At 43.9% G+C, this 21,101-nt stretch overlaps 3 protein-coding genes across 10 annotated transcripts in view; all 3 read left to right on the forward strand.

The window, feature by feature from the left end:
* Positions 1-10,045, forward strand: part of LOC112604480 — a 32,085-nt gene extending 22,040 nt beyond the window's left edge. The window contains exons 2-7 of the mRNA XM_025353514.1: positions 1,803-1,881; positions 2,498-2,552; positions 2,743-2,838; positions 3,194-4,368; positions 7,762-8,028; positions 9,996-10,045. Coding sequence (XP_025209299.1) covers positions 1,803-1,881; positions 2,498-2,552; positions 2,743-2,838; positions 3,194-4,368; positions 7,762-8,028; positions 9,996-10,045 — 1,722 coding nt within the window. The remainder of the gene's footprint in view (positions 1-1,802; positions 1,882-2,497; positions 2,553-2,742; positions 2,839-3,193; positions 4,369-7,761; positions 8,029-9,995) is intronic.
* Positions 10,046-13,697: 3,652 nt separating this feature from the next.
* Positions 13,698-19,909, forward strand: C13H2orf16 (chromosome 13 C2orf16 homolog). The gene has a single exon (XM_025354687.1). It carries the CDS (start codon positions 13,743-13,745, stop codon positions 19,713-19,715), a length of 5,973 nt encoding a protein of 1,990 aa, XP_025210472.1. The 5' UTR covers positions 13,698-13,742; the 3' UTR covers positions 19,716-19,909.
* A 246-nt stretch (positions 19,910-20,155) lies between these two features.
* The window catches only part of ZNF512 (zinc finger protein 512), a 39,057-nt gene continuing 38,111 nt past the window's right edge, over positions 20,156-21,101 (forward strand). For 2 of the 8 annotated variants that reach the window (XM_025354090.1, XM_025354092.1), the window contains exons 1-2: positions 20,156-20,334; positions 20,853-20,911. In XM_025354090.1, the coding sequence (XP_025209875.1) occupies positions 20,305-20,334; positions 20,853-20,911 (89 nt within the window). In that variant the 5' untranslated portion in view covers positions 20,156-20,304. Of the gene's footprint in view, positions 20,335-20,620; positions 20,912-21,101 lie in introns of all 8 variants that reach the window. The other 6 variants (XM_025354093.1, XM_025354094.1, XM_025354095.1 and 3 more) reach the window with 5 other exon arrangements.

Here is a 21,101-nt window from a genome sequence, read left to right on the forward strand (position 1 = left end):
TATTTTTTTTTTTTTTTTTTTTTTTTTTGAGACTGAATCTTGCTCTGTTTGCCCAGGCTGGAGTTCAGTGGCATGATCTCAGCTCACTGCAACCTCCACCTCCTGGGTTGAAATGATTCTCCTGCCTCAGCCTCCCAAGTAGCTGGGATTACAGGTGCACACCACCATGCCTGGCTAATTTTTTGTATTTTTAGTAGAGATGGAGTTTCACCATGTTGGCCAGGCTGGTCTCAAACTCCCAACCCCAAGTGATCTGTCTGCCTCGGCCTCCCAAAGTGCTGGGATTACAGGCATGAGCCACCATGCCTGGCCGCCCAAGCTAATTTTTAAAAAATATTTTTTATTTTTTGTAGATACAGAGTCTCACTATGTTGTCCAGGCTGGTCTCAAACTCCTGGGCACAAGTGATCCTCCTGCCTAGCCTCCCAAAGTGCTGGGATTACAGGCACGAGCCACTGCACCTGACCAATTCTACTTCTTTTTAATTTCCAAGGAGATTTACATTTACTTTCATCTTTTGCCCTAAAGCATTACCACCCCAGGATTGCTCCACTTTTATTTTCAATTTGAGGGTTCCTGGCTACACAGTGGGTATAAATTAGAACTCCAAGCCAGTATGAGGATAGACTCATGGTTAAAATTCTCAGAGAAGGTGTTTTTTGGTTTTTTTTTTTTTCCCTCTACCTAGAGTACAAATTTTCTTGTGGTGGGCAGATTTCTTTCCTAGCCACTTTTCCACTAAACATGTAGCATTTTTAGAATTCTGGCTTTTTCCCAGGGTCTCCATTCCAAATACACACTTCACATGGGTCTTGTCTTTTGCTCCTACCTTGTTGTTAACCCAAATCCCTTCTGACTGACGCTACAAATGATATAGGGCGTTGAAGTATCAGATGATTTTCTGCTCATGTTTTTCAGTTTTCTCCTTAATTTTGGCCTGTAAGGATTTCCCTTACTCTTTTTTGAGGAGCTTAATTCAGCATTTAAAAGGATGCTGGGCTGGGCGTGGTGGCTCACACCTGTAACTCTAGCACTTTGGGAAGCCAAGGTTGGGCGGATCACCTGAGGTCGGGAGTTTGAGACCAGCCTGGCCAACGTGGCAAAACCCCGTCTCTACTAAAATTACAAGAATTAGTTGGGCATGGTGGCTCAGCTACTAGGGAGGCTGAGGCAGGAGCATCACTTGAACCCAGGAGGTGGAGGTTGCAGTGAGCCGAGATGGCGCCACTGCACTCCAGCCTGGGCGACAGAGTGAAACTCCATCTCAAAAAAAAAAAAAAAAATTGTTTTATTTGAAATCGTAACAAATGTCATTACTGCCTTTAAAATGACCTGGAGCACTTTGAAAAAATCCCAGGAGTTTTCTGACTACAGAATAAAATTAAAATTCTACCATTAGGCATAACCTGGCTTCCATCTACCTTGTCAGCCTAGCATCTCCCACTACTTAGCAAAAGTGCACCTGACAATCATGACATGCTGATCTCAGTGATGTTCCCACTTGCCTGAAATACTCTTTCTTCACCTAAAAGTCTTGTGCTGATTCTTTAAACTCCAGTACAAATGCAACTTCTTGAATAATTCTTCCTTTCTCTCTCAGAAAGTTAATCACTGTCCTCTATATTCCCTGATATTTATATGTTTGTTACAGCATTTACATGTGGTTATGGATGCCAACTGTATCAATATCTGATGCATGAGATGTATCAATATCTGATATCTAAAAGGTGACAAGTGCTGTCAATAAAGTCTCTAACCTAGAACATAATCTGATTTTCTTTTTTCTTTTTGTGCTTCTCTAGACTTCAAAGCAGCATAGATTGAAAAAGATCCAGAAGTTAACAGGTCAGAGACACCCTATCCTTTACTCTTCAGCTCAAGGTTAATAACAGACCAATTGTGGGTCTGCCTTATGACTCTAGCCTTAAATAGCAGGTGGAGGGAGGTTGAAAAAGAGGATGTAAATGGAAGAAGTGTGCCTCTTATTTCTAGCATCTCCATGTCTAAAGATATGTGTATATGGCTCCATCATTCTTTCCATGGTTTCTTTCCTCATGTTTCCTTCCCTCAGCTCCTTTTGTGCAAAGTCCAAGGTATTGGGAAGGAAACTTGGTGAGATTTAGAATGGACAAAGGGTAACTACCAAGAGTTTGGTGTGGGAAGTTTCCCTATCTTTTTCCCCCTACCATAGATCCTGGATAGACTCCTTTGGAGGAAAAGATATGTATCATGACCTCTGTTTCCCCTACTCTCACTGCTTATTACTATGATTATTCATATTCTTCCCAATGTATATAGCTTACATCTACTGTATGATGAAGGCAGCATAGTATAGCTTTTTGAAAAATCTTGAGACGGGTAAAGTCTGAGATCTACCACTAATTAGCTTTATGATCTTGGGCATAACTTCATCTTCGTTTCCTTGTTTGCAAAAAGAGGGGGTTGGACGAATAATCAATAGTCATGATGCTGATAGATTCTTCACCTCTTCTCCCAGATCCACAGTGGGAAGAAAACCTCAGGATGGCTTGCACTGAAGCTAACCTGACAGGGTGAGTAAAGCCTTTCTTCAGCCTATTCTACTGATAAACTTTGTGAAAGTTAGAAGTAAAGTACCTGGACTCTGTTTTAGTTCCTTCACTATGATAGCGTTCTCCTTTCTAAGTTAAATCTCTCTTATTGTTTTCCTTACTGGTACTTTAATGAAACTTCAGTTACATTGACATACACTGTTGCATTCAGTGTTTCAGAACTCCCTGTGGGCTGGACCCAGGAATATATACTCTGGTCAATGGAGCGGAGTCTTCAACAGATCTTCCGATACCTAGAAAGCACAAGGTCAGGCAATGTAATTTCTGGGTGGGGATTGAAGGTGGTAGAGGTTTTAAAAAGAAGGAAGGAAGGGAATGAAGGAGGGAGGGAGAGAGGGAGAAGAGAGAGTTCGTTTTGTCTGTGGGGGAAGTCCTGGGTTCAAACTGGTCGAAGGATCATTTCTGGGTGGAATGGGAACAGTTTCCTCCCTTTGTCCTGGTGGAGGAATTCTTTCTATAAGTAATTGATGTTGGGGAAAGAAACTTTTTTTTTTTTTTTTCCAAATTCTCCTTCAGGCCAAAAATATTTTGCATTTGAAATGGCCACTTTTTTTCCTTTTCCTATTTCAATGCAAACTGAAACATTTCTCTTTATTTCTTAGATCAAGGCTTATGGAACAGGATTTGCCTGAATCACAAGATGTGATTTCTTCCTCTACCACCTCTGTTCTTGTAGCTCAGAAGACTGTTCTATGCTGTTGTGACTATAAGAAAGCAAAACATTCTACTGACCACAGCATCTCCTTTAGTTCATCATGCAATGACTCCAGTCTGTCTCATCTTCCTGTCTTCTCTGAAGGAACAACTTGGGAATTCCGGAGCCATAGTTTACCTATTTCCAACAAAAAGCAATCATCTGTGTTCAGGAACCAAGGCAAAACCCTGCCTCCTTTTTGGCTCTCAGAGCCCCAGAAATCAAAACTTTTTCAGAATTTGGCAGATCTTTCACCCTTGCAACCTCAGAACTCTTTTATCAGCTCTATTTCTGAACCCCTAAATATCTGCAAACAAAAAAGGAAAAAAAATGATGAGAGAATGAGCAAGAGTCATTTGGCATCAGATCATGAGCCAAATTCTCTTTCCAAGAAGAGACCACGACTTCCAAGGTGGGCTACATTCAAGCTCTCTCCTTCAGTTAGAAGGGAGCTAGAAGGACATATGTCTCGGAAGGTTTTTGCATTGCAGCAACAAACAGCACCTTTACCTTTGAGGAAATCATGGGCAATGCTGAATTATATGACTGAAGTACAAGGAGGAGTTGCTGAATCAGAAAAACCCCAAACTCAGTTATCTATGCCCATTCATCAAAACACTGAGCAAAATATCAACAACAAATTCTCAGACCTTCCATCATTTCAGCTCCATGTGAATGCTGGAGTGGGATCTGGATCAAATAGCACAGAAACAAAACTTTCACAGTCACTTATCTCAGATAAGCAGTTCCAACCTGGGGATGGCCCCCAAATCCTTGGATCCAAGCCTTTAGTTACATCAATAGGCACTCTACCTCCAAGAAGTTTAGAAGTTAATGTAATTCAAGAGGAAACTCCTTTACTGAAGAATGATCGAAAACACGTGCTAGAGCTTAGTATAGAGAAGAGGGTCATAGATTTTCCAGAAAAAAGGATACAGCAGCACAAGACACAAGTGACTAATGTGGAGTTGACCCCAAGGCTATCATATCAAGTCAAAGACAGCATAAAGGTAACTCCACTGGCATTACTTCAGGTCATGGATTCAATGGGGATGATCCCAGAATCACATTCAGAATTTGCGGGTTTGTTCCCACAGCTGCCAAGTCAAGTTGTGAAACCAATGGAAACCACGGAAACAGGGAGCATAACCCCCAAACCATCAAATCAAGTCATTCAGTCAATGGAGGCAGCCCCAAGGTCTCAGCACCAAGTTACGGAATCAGAGAGGATGGCCACAAGATTACTGAATCAAGTCACAGATAATAAGAAAGTAACTCCTGTAGCACTGCTTCAAGTTATGGATTCTATGGGGATGATTAACAAATCACATCCACATACAGAATCAGTGGGAACGACTCCAACGCCACAATATCAAGTCATAGAGTCAGTAAAGATGAACACATTGTTGAACCATCAAGCCACAAAACCAGAAAAGATGAATCTAAGGCCACAACACGCAGTTATGGAAACTGTGGAAATGATGCCAGGACCACAGCATAAAGTCATGGAATCAGTGGGCATGACCTCAGGGTCACAAAGTCAAGTCATGGAACAAGGAAAGGCTACTCCAGGGCTAATATGTCAAGACACAAAATCACTGGACATGATCTCAGCACCATTACATCAAGTCATGGGTTATGCGAAAGTAATTCCAGTGGCACTATTACAAGCCATGGATTTCAGGGGGATAATTCCACCAGCACAGCCACATGTTATAGAATCTGGGGGCTTGACCCCAAGTTCACAGTTGCAAGGTAGGAGATCTGTTCATCTGGTCCTACCACCAGAGTTTCAAGATATAAACACTGTGGAGTTGGCCCTAAGACCATCAACAGAAGATACAAAATCTGCAGATTTGGCCCCAAAGCCATGGTTACAAGATGTCAGATCTGAGAAGGTAGCCCCAGTACTATTGCTTGAAGATGTGAAAACTCCTCAAATGGTAGAATGTAGGAGGTTAATTCCTGAGACACAGGTGCAAGAGATGAAATATGGGGAACTGACCAAAGGGACACAATTTAAGGAAGTAAAAGCTGCAGAGATGAGCCCCAGTGAAGCCACAGAGCCTGAAAGATTGACCCCATGGCATCAAGCCTCAGAATCTTTAGAGATGATCTCAGGACCAGGATATCAAGGAAAAGAAGCAAAGTTAACCTCTGACACCTGTCACCAAGTAGAAAAATGTACTGGGTTGACACAACCATCTTTAGGAACTACCCCAGGGCCACTAAGCCAAACTTCAGAATCTGTGGAGATGAGCTCAAAGTCATTCCAAGACACTCTTAAGACGATGCACCAACTTGGAAAAGCAATGGGGGAAACTCCAGTATCACAACACACAACAAAAGAATCTCTGGATTTGATACCAGGATCAGAAATGCAAAGTGTGAAATCAGAGGTGTTGACCACAGAGCCACAGCCCCATGATATGAAGTTTGTTCACTGCAATCTAGGGCCATGTTCAGAAGTTACTGAATTGTCAGAGATACCCCCCATGTCAGAATATAAAGAAACTGTGGGGTTGGCATTGCCTCAAGTTGATAAGACCCAGGGGGTCATCCCAGTACCACCACATGCAGAAACAGGATTTTTGGAGTTGACACTAGGACCAGGCATGCAATATGAGAAATCAGAGCCACTACTGCAAAATTTGCAATCTATGGAGTTAACCAGTGAGTCATTTCCATTAGTGATAGGATCTAAAAATTTAATTACAGAACCAAAATCACATGTTATGGACCTGACCCCAGGGCCACAGCTCCAGGGAGAAAAGTCTAAGCAGCTGGATCTAGAGTCACAGTTGCAAGATATGAAATATGTGAATCTAATCCAACAGTCAACTACAGGAGTGGTAGAATCTGAGGAGATGATGCCAGAGCTACTGCTACAAAGTATGCCACTGGAGGATTTGACTAAGATGGAAGAGCTCCAAGGTGTAAAATACGTGGATTTAAATCTAGGCCCATCTCAGCCAAGTGTCAAATCTTCTGGATTGACCCCAGGGCCACAGTTGCCAAGTGTAAGATTTTCAAGGGTATTTCCAGGACCACTTCTTCAAGGCGAAAAACCTGTAGATTTAATCTCACAACTCCCACATTATGGTGTGAAATCTGATGAATTGACCTCAGATTCCCCAGTTCAGGACATCAAATTGTCAGATTTTACCCAAGAGCCAACACATCAAAGTGTCAAATTTGTTCAGCTGACTCCAGAATCACAACCTCAAGATGTGAAATTTGTGGAACTAAGCCCAGGACTATGCTTGCAAGATGTCAAATTTTCTGATTTGATCCCAGAGCCAAAGCATCAAAGTTTCAAACATATGCAGTTGATACCAGGAGCTCAGCTCGAAGATACAAAGTCTCTAGGTTTTGTACCAGAGTCATCTTTGCAGTCAAGCCAAGGGCCACACATTGAAGATATGAAATCTGTTCTGTCTACTGAAGGACCACAGTTTCACAGCATGAAATCTGTGAAATCGACCTCAGAACTACCATTTCAAAGTGTAAAATCTGGGGAAGTAAACCTAGGGCCATGGCAGCAAGATACCAAATTTTCTGAATTGACTTCAAGGCCAAAGCTGCAAGGTGTCAAATTTGGGGATCAAACCCCAGGATCAATGTTTCATAGTGTGAATTCTGTAGAGGTGGTTCCAGAGTTAGGGCTGCAAGATTCCAAATTAGCAAAGATACTTCCCGGAACTCAAAGTATGAAACAGGTAGAGCTTAACCCAGAGCTGCAGCTACAAGATGTCAAATTTTTTGATTTAGTACCAGGAACTCAACCTCAAGGTGTGAAATCTTTAGACTTAAACTCAGGGCCACAGCTACAACGTGTAAAATTTTTAGAGATGACCCCAGGGCCAAAGATGCAAGGTGTACCACCTGTGGCAATGGCTCCAGGGCCAGAGGGGGAAGGGGTTAAGCCTGAGTTGTTAGTACCAGAGCCACTGTTTCAAGGTGTAAAATATGTAGCAGGCAACCAAGAACCAAGCCTTGAAGCTGAAGTTTCCTATAAATTAGTCTCAGAACCACAAATGCCAGATGCAGAATCCATGGAGTGGACTCCTGGGCCACAGTTGCCCAGTGTAAATCATTCTGAGTTGACCAGACAACCACAGTTACAAAGCATGAAATCTTCTGAACTGATGCAAAGACCACAGTTACAAGACATAAATCCTGTGGAGTGGAGCCCAATCTTAAAACTTCAAGGTTTCAAATCTGAAAAGCTAACCACAGAGCCACTATTAGAAGATATAAAATCTGCAGAATTAATCCCAGGGCCACATTTGAGAGATGTGAAAACTATGCAGTTAACACCAGAGCCAGAATTGGAAGATGTCAAATATATGACATTAACCCCAGAGCCACAGGCAGGCGGTGTAAAACCTGAGGAGGTAACCCCAGGCTCAAAGCTTCAATCTGAGTTGCTGAGCTCAGGACTGGAAGATATGAAATCTGTGACCTTAACTCCAGGACCATGCCTGGAAAGCATGAAATCTATGGAGATAATTCCAAGTCCACAGCTGGAAGGTGGGAAATCTGTGGCGATAACCTTAGGGTCACAGACAGAAGATGTCAAATCTGTGGAATTCACCCCTGATTCCGAGCTTCAAGGTGTAAAATCTGTGGAGTTGACTCCATGTTCAAGAATTCAAGATGTAAAAACTGAGGATTTGATGCTAGGTACACAGCTGCAAGATATGAAAACTGGAAAATTAAAACTCGGGCTAAAGATGCAAGGTGAGAAGTCTATGGCTTTTGCACCAGGGCCGTTGCTTCAAGGGGTTAAATCTACGGAGATGCTTCAAGGGCCTCAGCTACAAAGCGTGAAACCTGAAGAACTGACTTCAGTCCCACAAATGCAGTCCCACATGAAATTTGGGGAGATTACTCCATGTTTAAAGCTTCGAAGTTTAAAATCTATAAAGGAGACTCAAGATCCACATCTGCAATGTGTAAAATCTGTAAAGTCGACCCCATGGCAAAAGAGGCAGGTAGTAAAATTTGTGAATGTAACCAGAGGAGAAGAGTTTAAAGAAGTAAATTCTGCGGATTTAGTGCTAAAGCAACAGTTTCAAGGGATGGCACCTGTGGATGTAACCCTTGAGCCTGAACAGGATGGTCATATATCTGTAAACTCACAGGAGCAGCAATGTGTGAATTTTGAGCAAGTAAAGAAAGGGTCTGAGTCAGAAGGTGTAATGTCTTCGGAGTTAATTCCAGAGCCAAAGTCTGACCTACAGTTGAAAGGTGTAAAATCATCTGAATTGACTCTAGAATCAAATATGCAAGATGTAAAAAATAAAGAGTTTAAACATGAACCACAGTTGCAAAGTATGAAATATCCCAAGTTGACCCCAGGACCACAGTTGCACCAAGTGAAACCCTTGGGCTCAACTGTAGAGCCACAGATTCAAAGTGTGAAAATTCTGGAATTAAACAAAGACCTAGAGCTTGGAAGAATGAAATCTGTTCAGTGGATAACAAGACCTGAGTTCCAAGGTCTAAAATCTGTAGGGTTAAATCTTGGGTCACAATCTCGAAGTGTCAAACCCGCAGAATTGAAACTTTCCATACAGTTGGGAGATATGATAGCATCTAAATTGGTTCTAGACCCAAAACTTCAAGGTGCAAAACCTATGGAGTTTAACCGTGGGCCACAGTTGCAGTGTGTAAAAACCTCTGAGTTGTCTTCAGGACCACAGCTGCAAAAAGGGAAAATGCTGGCATCAACCTCAGAGCCACAACTTCAAGGTGTGAAAACTGTGGAGCTAAACCAAGACTCACAGCTTGGAAGTGTGAAATCTGTGCAGTGGATACCAGGACCTGAGTTCCAAGGTGTAAAAACTATGGGGTTAAATCTTGGTTCACAATCTCAAGGTGTCAAACCTGGAGAGTTGAAATCTTCCATAGAGTCAGGAGGTGTAAAGTCATCTCAACTGACTCTAGGGCCAAAACTTCAAAGTACAACATCTATGGAGTTTAACCTTGGGTCACAGTTGCACTTTGTGAAAGCTCCTGAGTTGTCCCAAGGACCACAGCTGCAAAAAGAGAAAATTCCAGCATCGACCTCACAGCCATATTTTCAAGGTGTGAAAACTGTGGAGTTAAACCAAGACTCAAAGCTTGGAAGTGCGAAATCTGTGCAGTGGATATCAGGACCTGAGTTCCAAGGTGTAAAAACTGTAGGGTTGAATCTTGGTTCACAGTCTCGAGGTGTCAAGCCTGCACAGTTGAAATCCTCCACAGAGTCGAGAGGTGTAAAATCATCTGAACTGACTCTAGGACCAAAACTTCAAGGTGCAAAATCTGTGTTTAGCTTTGGGCCACAGTTGCAATGTGTGAAAACTCCTAAGATGTCCCAAGGACCACAGTTGCAGAACAGGAAAATTCTGGTGTCAACCTCAGAGCCACAGCTTCGAGGTGTAAAAGATGTGGAGTTAAACCAAGACTCACAGCTTGGAAGTATGAGCTCTGTGCAGTGGATACCAGGACCTGAGTTCCAAGGTGTGAAATCTGTGCTAAAATGTGGTTCACAATCTCGAGTTGTCACAACTGTAGAATTGAAACCTTCAATACAATTAAGAGATGTGAAGTCATCTGAGTCGATTCCAAGGCCAAAGCTCCAAAGTATACAACCCTTGACATCACTCCAGGAACATCAGTTGCCACGGCTCAAACCTATTGATTTGAAATCTGGGCTACAGTTGAGAAGTGTGAAATCATGTGGCCCGATTTCAACATCAAAGCTGTGTGATATTAAATCTGTGGCATTCAAACCTGGGCTTCATTCACAAGATGTGAAATCTTCTGAGTTGACCTCAACACCACAGTTGCACAAAGTGAAACCCGTGGAGGCATACCCAGGAACACAGCGGCAAGATGTGAAGTCTCCAGTGTTTACACAAGAGCCACAGTTTTCAGGGGTGAAATCTGGAGTATTAAGCCAAGAGCTACAATTGCAAAGTGATAAAACTGTAGCGCCAAACTTCTTACTACACTTGAAAAGCATGAAATCATCTGAATTGGCTTATCAGACAAAGCTTCCAGGTATGAAATCTGAGGAGTTCAACTCTGGGCCACAATGGCAATGTGTCAAATCTTCTAAGTTGAACCCTAAGACAAAGTCCCAAGACATGAAGTTTATAGAGTTAAAGCCCAGTTCACAATTGAAAGATATCCCATATTCTGATTTGACCACAAAGACCAAGATTCAGGGTGTCAAATCTACAGACTTCAAACCTGGGCCACAGTTGCAAGGAGTGAAATCTTCTGAGTCGATACTGAAGACAAAGCTTCAAGAAATGAAATTAATGGAATGCAACCTAGGCCCATGGTTGCAAGATTTGAAATCTTCTAGGTTGATCATAGGTATAGAGCTTCAAGACATTAAATCTATGGATCTCAGTTCTGCACCACACTTACAGAGTGTGAAATCTTCTGAAGTGATTCCAGGGGAAAAGCTTCAGGGTGGGAAATCGGTAGAATTCAAACCTAGTCGAAAGTTACAAAGTGAGAAATCTGATTTGACCCTGGGGAGGAAGTTTCCAGGTGTGAAATCTGTAGAGCTGGAATCAGGCCCACAGTTACAAGACATAAAATCTTCTGATCTGATCATGGGTATAAAGCTTCAGGATGTAAAATCTATGAAGTTCAGTTCTGGACAACACTTTCAAGGTATAAAATCTTCTGAGGTAACCTCAGGGACAAGGTTTCAAAGTATGAAATCAATGGATTTCAATTCTGGACAACAGATACAAAGTGAAAAATCTTCTGAGTTGATTCAGGGAACAAACCATCAAGATGTAAAATCTGTAGAATTCCACCATGGTCCAAAGTTACAAGGTGTGACATCTTCTGAGTTAACACCAGAGACAAAACTTCAAGGTGGGGAATCTGTGGAGTTCAACTCAGGCCCACAGTGGCAAGATACAAAATATTCTAACTCAATCATGGGGACAGAGCTTCAAGATGTAAAATCTATGGAGTTCAGTTCTGGATCACACTTGCAAGGTATAAAATCTTCTGAAGTGATCCCAGTGACAAAGCTTCAAAAAGTGAAATCTGTGCTCATGCCTAGGCCAATGAGGCAAGATGTGAAATCTTCTGAATTGACTCTAGGTACAAAGTTACAGGATACAATATCTTTGGGGTTAAACTCAACTTCACAGTTACAAGATAGAAAATTATCTATGTTGACACCAGGGATACACCTTCAAGATGTGAAATCTGTAGAATTCAATCCTGGGGCAAAGTTGGAAGATATGAAATCTGGGTTGATAAAGCTTCAGACAGTGAACTCTACAGAGGGCAACCATGACCCAGAATTGCAGGTTGCAAAACTCTCTAAGTTGGCCTTGGAATCAAAGATTCATAGTGTGGCACCTTCTGAGTTCAATGCTGAAAAGCAGCAGCAAGATGAAAAATCTCATAAATTGAATCCATGGCCAGACCTTCAAAGTGTAAACTTTATGGTGTTCAATCCTGAGTCACATCTGCAACATAGAAAATCTTCAGAATTATGCACAGGGACACAGCTTCAAGATGTAAAATCTATGAAATTCAATCTTCAGCAACAGTTGCAGGGTGTGAAATCTTCTGAGTTGTGCCTAGGAACAAGGCTTCAAGGTACACAATCTTTAGATTTCAACCCTGGACCACAATTGCAAGGATTAAAATGTGCCAAGTTGACTCCTGGGCCTGAGCTTCAAGGTATAAAATCTAAGGTGTTCTGCCTTGGACCATGTTTGCAAGATGTGAATTCTTCTGTATCCATTCCAGAGCCACCACTTCAGTGTGTAAATTCTACTGGGTGCAACCCTGGGCTACCTTTGCAAGGTGTAAATTCTGCATCCATTCTAGCACCTAAACTTCAGTGTATAAGTTCTAATGGGTGCATCCCTGGGCCAAATTTGCGAGGTGTGAATTCTTCTGCATCTATTCCTGAGCCACCACTTCAGTGTGTAAATTCTATTGAGTATAATTCTGGGCCACATCCACAAAGTGTGAATTATTCTGCATCCATTCTAGGTCCCAAACTTCAGTGTGTAAATTCTAGTGGGTGCAACCCTGGGTCAAATTTGCGAGGCGTGAATTCTTCTGCATCCATTCCAGAGCCACCACTTCCATGTGTAAATTCTACTGGGTGCAGCCCGGGGCCACATTTGCAAAGTATGAATTCTGCATTCATTCCACAGTCACATGCTCAGCGTATAAATTCTATTGGGTGCAAGCCAGAGCCATATTTACAAGGTATGAAATCGCCTGAATTAACTCCAGTTTCAAAACTTCAAGGTATGAATTGTTCTGAATTGAACCCAGGGACAGAAATTCAAAGTGAGACACCTATGATATTCAACCCTATACCACATTTGCAAAGTTTAAAATCTGAATTGACTCCAGGGTCAAAGTTTCTATGTGCAGCACCTATGGAATGTAACCCTGGGCCACAGGTGCAGTATGTGAATTCTTCTGAGTTGAATCCAGGGCTAAAATTACAATGTATAAATTCTAGGGAGTGCAAACTTGAACCACACTTGCAAGGTGTAAAATCAGGGACAAAATTTCAAGTTATGAAATCTTCTGAGTTGCATCCAGGGCCAGAGCTTCAAGGTATAAAATCTGTTGTGTTCAACTCTGTGCAACATTTACAAGATGTAAAATATGAACTGACTCCAGGGACAAAATTCCAAGATATAACACCAAAAGAGTTCAACTCTGGCCCACAGCTGCAAGGTATGAATTCTTCTGAGTTGAATTCAGAGTCAAAATTTCAATGCATAAATTCTATCAACTTTAATCCAGGGCCACAGATACAAAGCATGAAACCCTCTGAACTGAACCCTGGGTCAGAATCTCAAAGTACAAAATCTATTCTGTTCAATCCTGGACCACACTTGCAAGGTAAGAAATCTTCTGAGTTAACTCCAGGAACTAAGTTTCAAGGAGTCCAATTTTTGGAGAAGCACCTTGGCTCACAGCAAGTTGTACAACCTGTGTTCACTTTGGGTCCTCAGAAAAATGGTATGAAATCCGTGGTATTTTTACCAGAGCCACTGCTTAACGATGTAAAGTCCATGGAGATAAATAAACAGCCATTGCTTTATGATGCAAATTCTGCAAAAATGATTTCAGCCTCTGAGCTGCCGGACATAAAATATGAGGTATTTACATTAGAGCCATGTTTTCAAAAAGTGACATCTGTGGAGTTAAAACCAGAACCGTATCCTCAAGGTATGAATTCTGAGGAGTTGCATTCACACCTCAGGCAGCATAGTATGAGATCTGTGGTATTTGTACCAGAGCCATGTTCTCAAGATGTGAAATCTGTGGAGTCAACTCTATGGCCACAACCTCAAAGTGTAAATTCTTCAGGGTTGACATCATGCTTTGGGTCACAATGTGTTAAATCTGCGGCCTTTGCATCAGAGCCATGTTCTCAAGATGTAAAACCTATGGAGCTGACACCAGGGGCCCAACAGCAAGGTATAAATTATCAAGAGTTGACTTCAGGATGGCAAGATGATGAATCAATGATGTTGGCACCAGAGTCAACTAGGAAGTTCCCATCAGGACCACTGTTGACTAGTGTCAGATTTTCAAATTTGTCTCCAGAATCACAGCAACAAGGTGTGAAATCTTTGGAGTTTACTCTAGAGCCAAAGTCGCAAAGCATAAAACATGTTAAATTATCTTCAGTGTCTCTGCAGGAAGCTATAAAATCTGTGGAATTAGCACCAGAGTCACTGCTTCAAAGAGTGAAATATGGGGAGCAAACTCCAAAAACAAATTATCAAATCATGGAATCCTCTGAAATAATCCCTAGACCGGGGCATCAGTTTACAAAATATGCAGAGCTGATCCCACAGCCAATGTATCAAGTCCCTAAATCTGCAAATTTGATTTCAATACCAATTTATCATGCCACAGAATCTTCAGAAATAGTGCAAGGATTGGCACATAAAGGCATAGATACTGTAGAGAAATCTGTGGGGTTGACCCCAAAGATAACAGGTAGAGCCATTGAATCCTTAGGGATGCTGCTGCAGCCAGATCTTCAGGTACCAAAATTTGTTGATCTGACTCCAATGGTAAGGGATCAAGGCTCAAAATTCTTAGGATTAACTCCAGAGAAAAGCTACCAAATCCTAGAAACTATGGAATTGCTCTCTCGGCCACGGGCCCGAGTCAAGGATTTGGGGGAGTTATATATGAAGCCACTGCAGCAAACTGTGGAATATGAAGGGATTACTCCGGAACTCAAGCATTACTTTACAGAAGCTATGAAGTTGACCACTGAGGCAAGGATACATGCAAATGAATTCTTTGGAATGACCCCAAAGCCAACAAGTCAAGCTACTGGATTTGCAGAGAGATCCCCAAGGCTCTGTACTCAAAACTTAGAATGTGTGGAGGCGATCTCTGAGAAAAGACTGCAAAGGGAAGAATCTGTGGTATTGATTCCAAAGTCATTACATCACGTCCCAGATTCTGCTTTAGGGATGACACCTGGGTTAGGACATCGAGTTCCTGAATCTGTGGAGTTGACTTCTGAGTCAGGAGTGCAGGTAGAGAAAACTTTGCAATTAACCCCCAAACCACAGCATCATGTGGTATCTCCAGGGATAATATTAGGGTTAGGACATCAAGTCCCAGAATCTGTAAATCTGACCTGTAAGCAATGGCTACAAAGGGAGGAATCTTTAGAGGTGCCCCTGAAGCAAACAAGTCAAGTTATAGGACATGAAGAATCTGTAGAGCTCACCTCTGAGGCACGGCAGCACAGGGAGGTATCAATGGGGCTAACAAAGTCAAAGAATCAAAGTATGAAATCTCCAAGGACAACCCCAGGACCACTGGGTAGAATTGTAGAATTTATGAGGATTAGTCCAGAGCCACTAGATCAAGTCACAGAATCTGCAAGGACACAGCTTCATGTTGCTCAGTCTGAAGAGGTAATCCTCGTAGATGTCCCAAAAGTTGTTCAATCTGTGAAAGTGACCCCTGGACCACCATTTCAAATTGTAAAGTCTGTGACAATACCAAGGCCAACCCCTCAAATGGTAGAATATATTGAGTTGACTCCAAAACTGCAACATGTGAGACCTTCAGAGCACCATTCAGGGCCATGTTTGCAAGATGTGAAATCTACGAAATTAATCATAAAGCCAAAACACCAGATTTTGGAAACAATGGAGTTGACAGGGTTTCAAATTGTAAAAACTATGCTAATCCCAGGGCCATCCCTTCAAATCGTAAAATCTGAGGAATTAGCACCAGGACCAATTCCTCAGGTTGTAGAACCAATAGGAGTAGCCCTAGAATCAGGAATTGAAGCAATAAATTGCGTGGATTTACTTCCAAGGCCACATCTTCAAGAACTTATAGTACCTGCAGAATTAACTCCAAGGCCACGTATTCAAGTGAAATCTGAAGAATTAACCTCACCGCAAACATCTCCATTTGAGAAACATACGATATTGACTCATAAACAAGGGCTTCAGGCTGTGAAATCTACAGTGATAAAAACGGAGCCTCCTAAAGTTATGGAAACTAAGGATTTGAATCTAGGACAGGTGTGTCAGAATAGGGACTGTGAGAAGTTAACATCAGAAGAGTTACAAGTAGGGACTGACTTCTCTAGGTTCCTACAAAGCTCTTCAACCACACTCATTTCAAGCTCTGTCAGAACAGCATCTGAATTAGGAGGACTTTGGGATTCTGGGATACAGGAAGTATACAGAGCTTTGGATATAAAAAACCCTGGGACAGATATTTTACAGCCTGAAGAGACCTATATAGACCCTACTATGATACAATCTTTAATTCTTCCCTTGGCCCTTCATAATCAAAGCTCTGATAAGACAGCTAACACTGTGGAAAACCCATGTCCTGAGATTCCAGGAGTGGATGTCATATCTACAGAGACAACTAAGAGGAAGCAAATGGAGGAGCTAGAGAACTCACTTCAGAGACATCTACTACAAAGCTGGAGATCACTATCTAGGACATTCCGGGCAGAATCAGGGGTTCAAAAAGGTCTCATCAAGTCTTTCCTGGGTAGACAACACAATGTCTGGGAGAGTCATGCCTGGAGGCAGCGACTACCAAGAAAATATCTCTCCACTATGCTAATGCTGGGTAATATTTTAGGGACCACTATGGAAAGGAAACTTTGTTCTCAAACATCTTTAGCAGAAAGAGCCACTGCAGATACCTGTCAATCTATTCAGAATTTATTTGGGATTCCAGCTGAACTGATGGAAGCTTCTCAGAGCCTGCCAGAGAAGGGTCCAGTTACTATTTCTCAGCCTTCCGTGGTCAAAAACTACATTCAGAGACATACTTTTTATCATGGTCATAAGAAAAGAATGGCCTTAAGGATATGGACACGTGGCTCCACATCTTCCATAATACAGCAATATTCTGGGACTAGAGTGGGAATAAAAAAGACAAATTCAAGGTTCAGTGGTATATCCCAAGAAGTCATTCAGCATATGCCTGTCTCATGTGCAGGGGGCCAGCTTCCTGTCCTGGTAAAGTCAGAGTCTTCCCTCAGCATATTTTATGATAGAGAAGATCTTGTTCCAATGGAAGAAAGTGAGGACTCACAGAGTGATTCCCGGACAAGGATTTCTGAGTCCCAACACTCCCTCAAGCCAAATTTTCTTTCCCAGGCTAAGACTGACTTCTCAGAACAGTTCCAGCTGCTACAAGATCTGCAGCTAAAAATAGCAGCAAAACTCTTAAGGAGTCAAATACCCCCTGATGTGCCTCCACCTCTAGCTTCCGGTCTAGTCCTAAAATACCCTATCTGCCTACAGTGTGGCCGATGTTCAGGACTTAACTGCCATCATAAATTACAGACCACTTCGGGGCCTTATCTTCTTATCTATCCACAGCTCCATCTTGTACGCACTTCTGAAGGCCATGGTGAGATTCGGTTGCATCTTGGCTTTAGGCTGCGAATTGGGAAAAGACCCCAAATCTCAAAGTATCGTGAAAGAGATAGAACCATCATACGGAGAAGCCCTATATCACCATCACGAAGGAAAGCTAAAATCTATACTCAAGCTTCCAAGAGTCCTGCTTCCACAATAGATTTGCAGTCTGGGCCTTCCCAGTCCCCTGCTCCTGTACAATTCTACATCAGGCGAGGACAACGCAGCAGCCCTGACCTAGTAGAAAAGACAAAAATTAGAGTACCTGGGCACTATGAATTCACTCAAGTTCACAACCTACCAGAGAGTGACTCTGAAAGCACTCAGAATGAAAAACGGGCTAAAGTGAGAACCAAAAAGACCTCTGATTCAAAATATCCAATGAAGAGAATCACCAAGGGACTTAGAAAACACAGAAAGTTCTACAAAAACAGCAGAACCACAATAGAGAGTCCCTCTAGGGAATTACCAGCCCATTTAAGAAGGAAGAGGATTGGAGCAACTCAGACAAGTACTGCCTCTTTAAAAAGACAACCTAAGAAACCTTCCCAGCCCAAGTTCATGCAACTGCTTTTTCAGAGCCTAAAGCGGGCATTCCAAACAGCACACAGAGTTATAGCTTTTGTTGGGCGGAAGCCTGTGGACAGGACAAGGCCAGACAATTTGTGGGGAAGCAAAAACTATTATCCAAAACAAAACACCAGGGACTATTGCTTACCAAGCAGTATCAAAAGAGACAAGAGGTCAGCTGACAAGCTAACACCAGCAGGCTCAACCATTAAGCAGGAGGACATATTGTGGGGAGGAACGGGCCAGTGCAGATCAGCTCAACAGCAAAGAAGAGCTCACTCTTTCCAACCCAGACCTCTTCGACTGCCCAAGCCTACAGATTCCCAAAGTGGTATTGCTTTCCAAACTGCCTCTGTGGGGCAGCCTCTGGGAAGTGTTCAAAAGGACAGTAGTAGCAGATCAAAGAAAAACTTCTATAGAAATGAAACCTCAAGCCAGGAGTCTAAGAACTTGTCCACACCGGGAACCAGAGTTCAGGCCCGAGGAAGAATCCTACCTGGTTCCCCTGTGAAGAGAACCTGGCACCGACACCTTAAAGAGAAACTCACACACAAGGAGCACAACCACCCCAGCTTCTATAAGGAGAGAACCCCACGCAGTCCTTCCGAGAGAACCTGTCATAACCCCTCTTGGAGAAACCATCGCAGTCCCTCTGAGAGAAGCCAGTGCAGACCCTCGGAGAGAAGACATCACAGTCCCTCGGAGAGAAGACAACACAGTCCCTCTCAGAGGAGCCACCGTAGTCCCTCTCGGAAAAACCATTCCAGTCCCTCTGAGAGAAGCCGTTGCAGTCTCTCTTGGAGGAATCACTGCAGTCCCTCAGAGAGGAGCTGTCACAGTCTCTCTGAAAGGGGCCCTCGCAGTCCCTCTCAGAGGAGCCATCGCAGTCCCTCTCAGAGGAGCCATCGCAGTCCCTCTCAGAGGAGCCATCGCAGTCCCTCTGAGAGAAGCCATCGCAATCCCTCTCAGAGGAATCATCGTGGTCCCTCTCAGAGAAGGTATCATAGTCCCTCAGAAAGAAGCCGTAGCAGTCCCTCTGAGAGAAGACATCGCAGTCCCTCTGAGAGAAGACATCACAGTCCCTCCGAGAGAAGATATCGCAGTCCCTCTCAGAGGAGCCACAGCAGTCCCTCTGAGAGAAGACAACACAGTCCCTCTCAGAGGAGCCATCGCAGTCCCTCTCAGAGAAGATATCATAGTCCCTCAGAAAGAAGCAGTCCCTCTGAGAGAAGACATCGCAGTCCCTCTCAGAGGAGCCATCGCAGTCCCTCTCAGAGAAGACATTGCAGTCCCTCAGAGAGAAGCCATCGCAGTTCCTCTGAGAGAAGACATCGCAGTCCCTATGAGAGAAGACATCACAGTCCCTTGGAGAGGAGCCGTCACAGTCTCTCTGAGAGGAGCCATCGCAGTCTCTCGGAGAGGAGCCATCGCAGTCCCTCTGAGAGGAGATCTCACAGGTCCTTTGAGAGGAGCCATCGTAGGATTTCTGAGAGAAGTCACAGTCCCTCAGAGAAGAGCCCCCTCAGTCCCTTGGAAAGAAGCCGTTGCAGTCCCTCTGAGAGGAGAGGACACAGTTCCTCTGGGAAAGCCTGTCACAGTCCCTCTGAGAGAAGCCATCGCAGTCCCTCTGGGATGAGGCAAGGGAGGCCCTCTGAGAGGAGCCATCGCCGTTCCTGTGAGAGAACCCGTCACAGTCCCTCTGAGATGAGGCCAGGGAGGCCCTCTGGGAGGAACCATCACAGTCCTTCTGAGAGGAGCCGACGCAGTCCCCTTAAGGAGGGACTCAAGTACAGTTCCCCTGGGGAGAGGCCCAGCCATAGTTTGTCTAGAGATTTCAAGAATCAGACAAGTCTCCTCGGCACCACACATAAAAATCCCAAAGCAGGACAAGTGTGGATGCCTGAAGCTACTCGATGAGGCGGGGCCCGCCCCTATTATTCATTGTCCTAAGTCTTCATCGTGCTGCCCTTTCCAGGCTTCTTTCCTGCTCAGCCACTGCCTCCAATTCCTGCGCCCCCAGCATGGAAAGGCTTCCATGTCTCTCTACCGGGGGGAGGCGTGTGAGAATGGGTCTGTAATTTCTCTAAGATCAATAAAGGGGCAGTACATGATCTCCCTGTGCATCTGGACTGAGACCACTGGGCGGGTGCGTGGGGAAGGCAGGCTGGAAGGACACGAGGAGTTGTGCAAAGGTTCGGAATGAGAGCCAGGGGTTTTGAGGCCCGGTCGAGGCTCCAAGCTCCGCCCCTTCGCTCCAGATCCCACCCATAAGTTCCCGGGTCCCGCGTCGCAATCCCAGTGGGGCGGGGTCTCAGAGGAATCGGAGGGTGACTCGTCACGTGACTCGCTCCGGCCGCAGCCCCCTCGGAAGCTGCTAGGCGGAAGTAGAAGTTCAGAAGAGGGCTAGGCGGAGCCGAACCCACATCCGGGAGAGGCGAGGAGAGCGGAAGTGGCGTTGGTCTGGCCGGAGCCCTTGGGTGAAATTGTTAGGCGTGGAGAGGGAGTGATGTCTTCCAGAGTCGGTGCTGTACCCGCCGTGAGTTTCTTGGTTTGACCGTTATGCTTTAGAGGTAGCGCTGTCGAGCCCGGAACACGCGGTCCCTCGCTTTTGTCCCATGCTCAGAGTTGGTTTTATCAGAGGCCATCGTAGGCCCCACCCTTCTAGATCAGATCACCTGTCCCCTTTTTCTTTACCCACGTTCTGCTGCCTGTACCCCACCTCCTTGAATTTAATTCCTCGCCACATTGCCATTAGTTTCTATTCCTTTTACATCCCCAATGTCTCTCATATCCGTTGTCTTTTCTTTTGGCCTCCCTTTTAGAGCCTGGGACAGGGCTTTGAGAATGGGGGAAGACGAAGGCTCTGGTATTGTTACCCGCCTTTGCACTGCTGGAAGATAGGACAGCATATTTTTCCTAAAAGGTGTTGCCTTCTTGTGTTTGAGGTGGTTGCCCCGGGAGAGCTTCATTTCTTCTGGGCATAGGGGAATTCGTCTTTTTGTGGTCGAGGTTCAGAGGTCCCTAGCACTCACTCGTGTGCTTGTGATTTGCTAGACTTCGGGACCCACAACCTTTAAGCAGCAGAGGAGCACGAGGATCGTGGGAGCTAAGAAGTAAGTGAGGTTTTCTAAGGTCCTTTTATGATTGTGTCGGCAGCGCTGTCCAGTAGAACTTCTTCCTGTGATGAAAATGTTCTGTATCTGCATTGTCCAGTATCATAGCCACTAACCCTGTGTGGATTTTGAGTAGTTGAAATGTGGCTAGTGCAAATGAGGGACTGAATTTTAAATTTTATTTGCTAAG

This window comes from Theropithecus gelada, chromosome 13, assembly GCF_003255815.1.
Source record: "Theropithecus gelada isolate Dixy chromosome 13, Tgel_1.0, whole genome shotgun sequence".
Classification (NCBI taxonomy): Eukaryota; Metazoa; Chordata; class Mammalia; order Primates; family Cercopithecidae; genus Theropithecus; species Theropithecus gelada.

What these genes read in the sequence shown, in the direction of transcription:
- C13H2orf16 (XM_025354687.1), top strand. Translation starts at nt 13,743, where the DNA reads ATGGAGCTGACACCAGGGGCCCAACAGCAAGGTATAAATTATCAAGAG.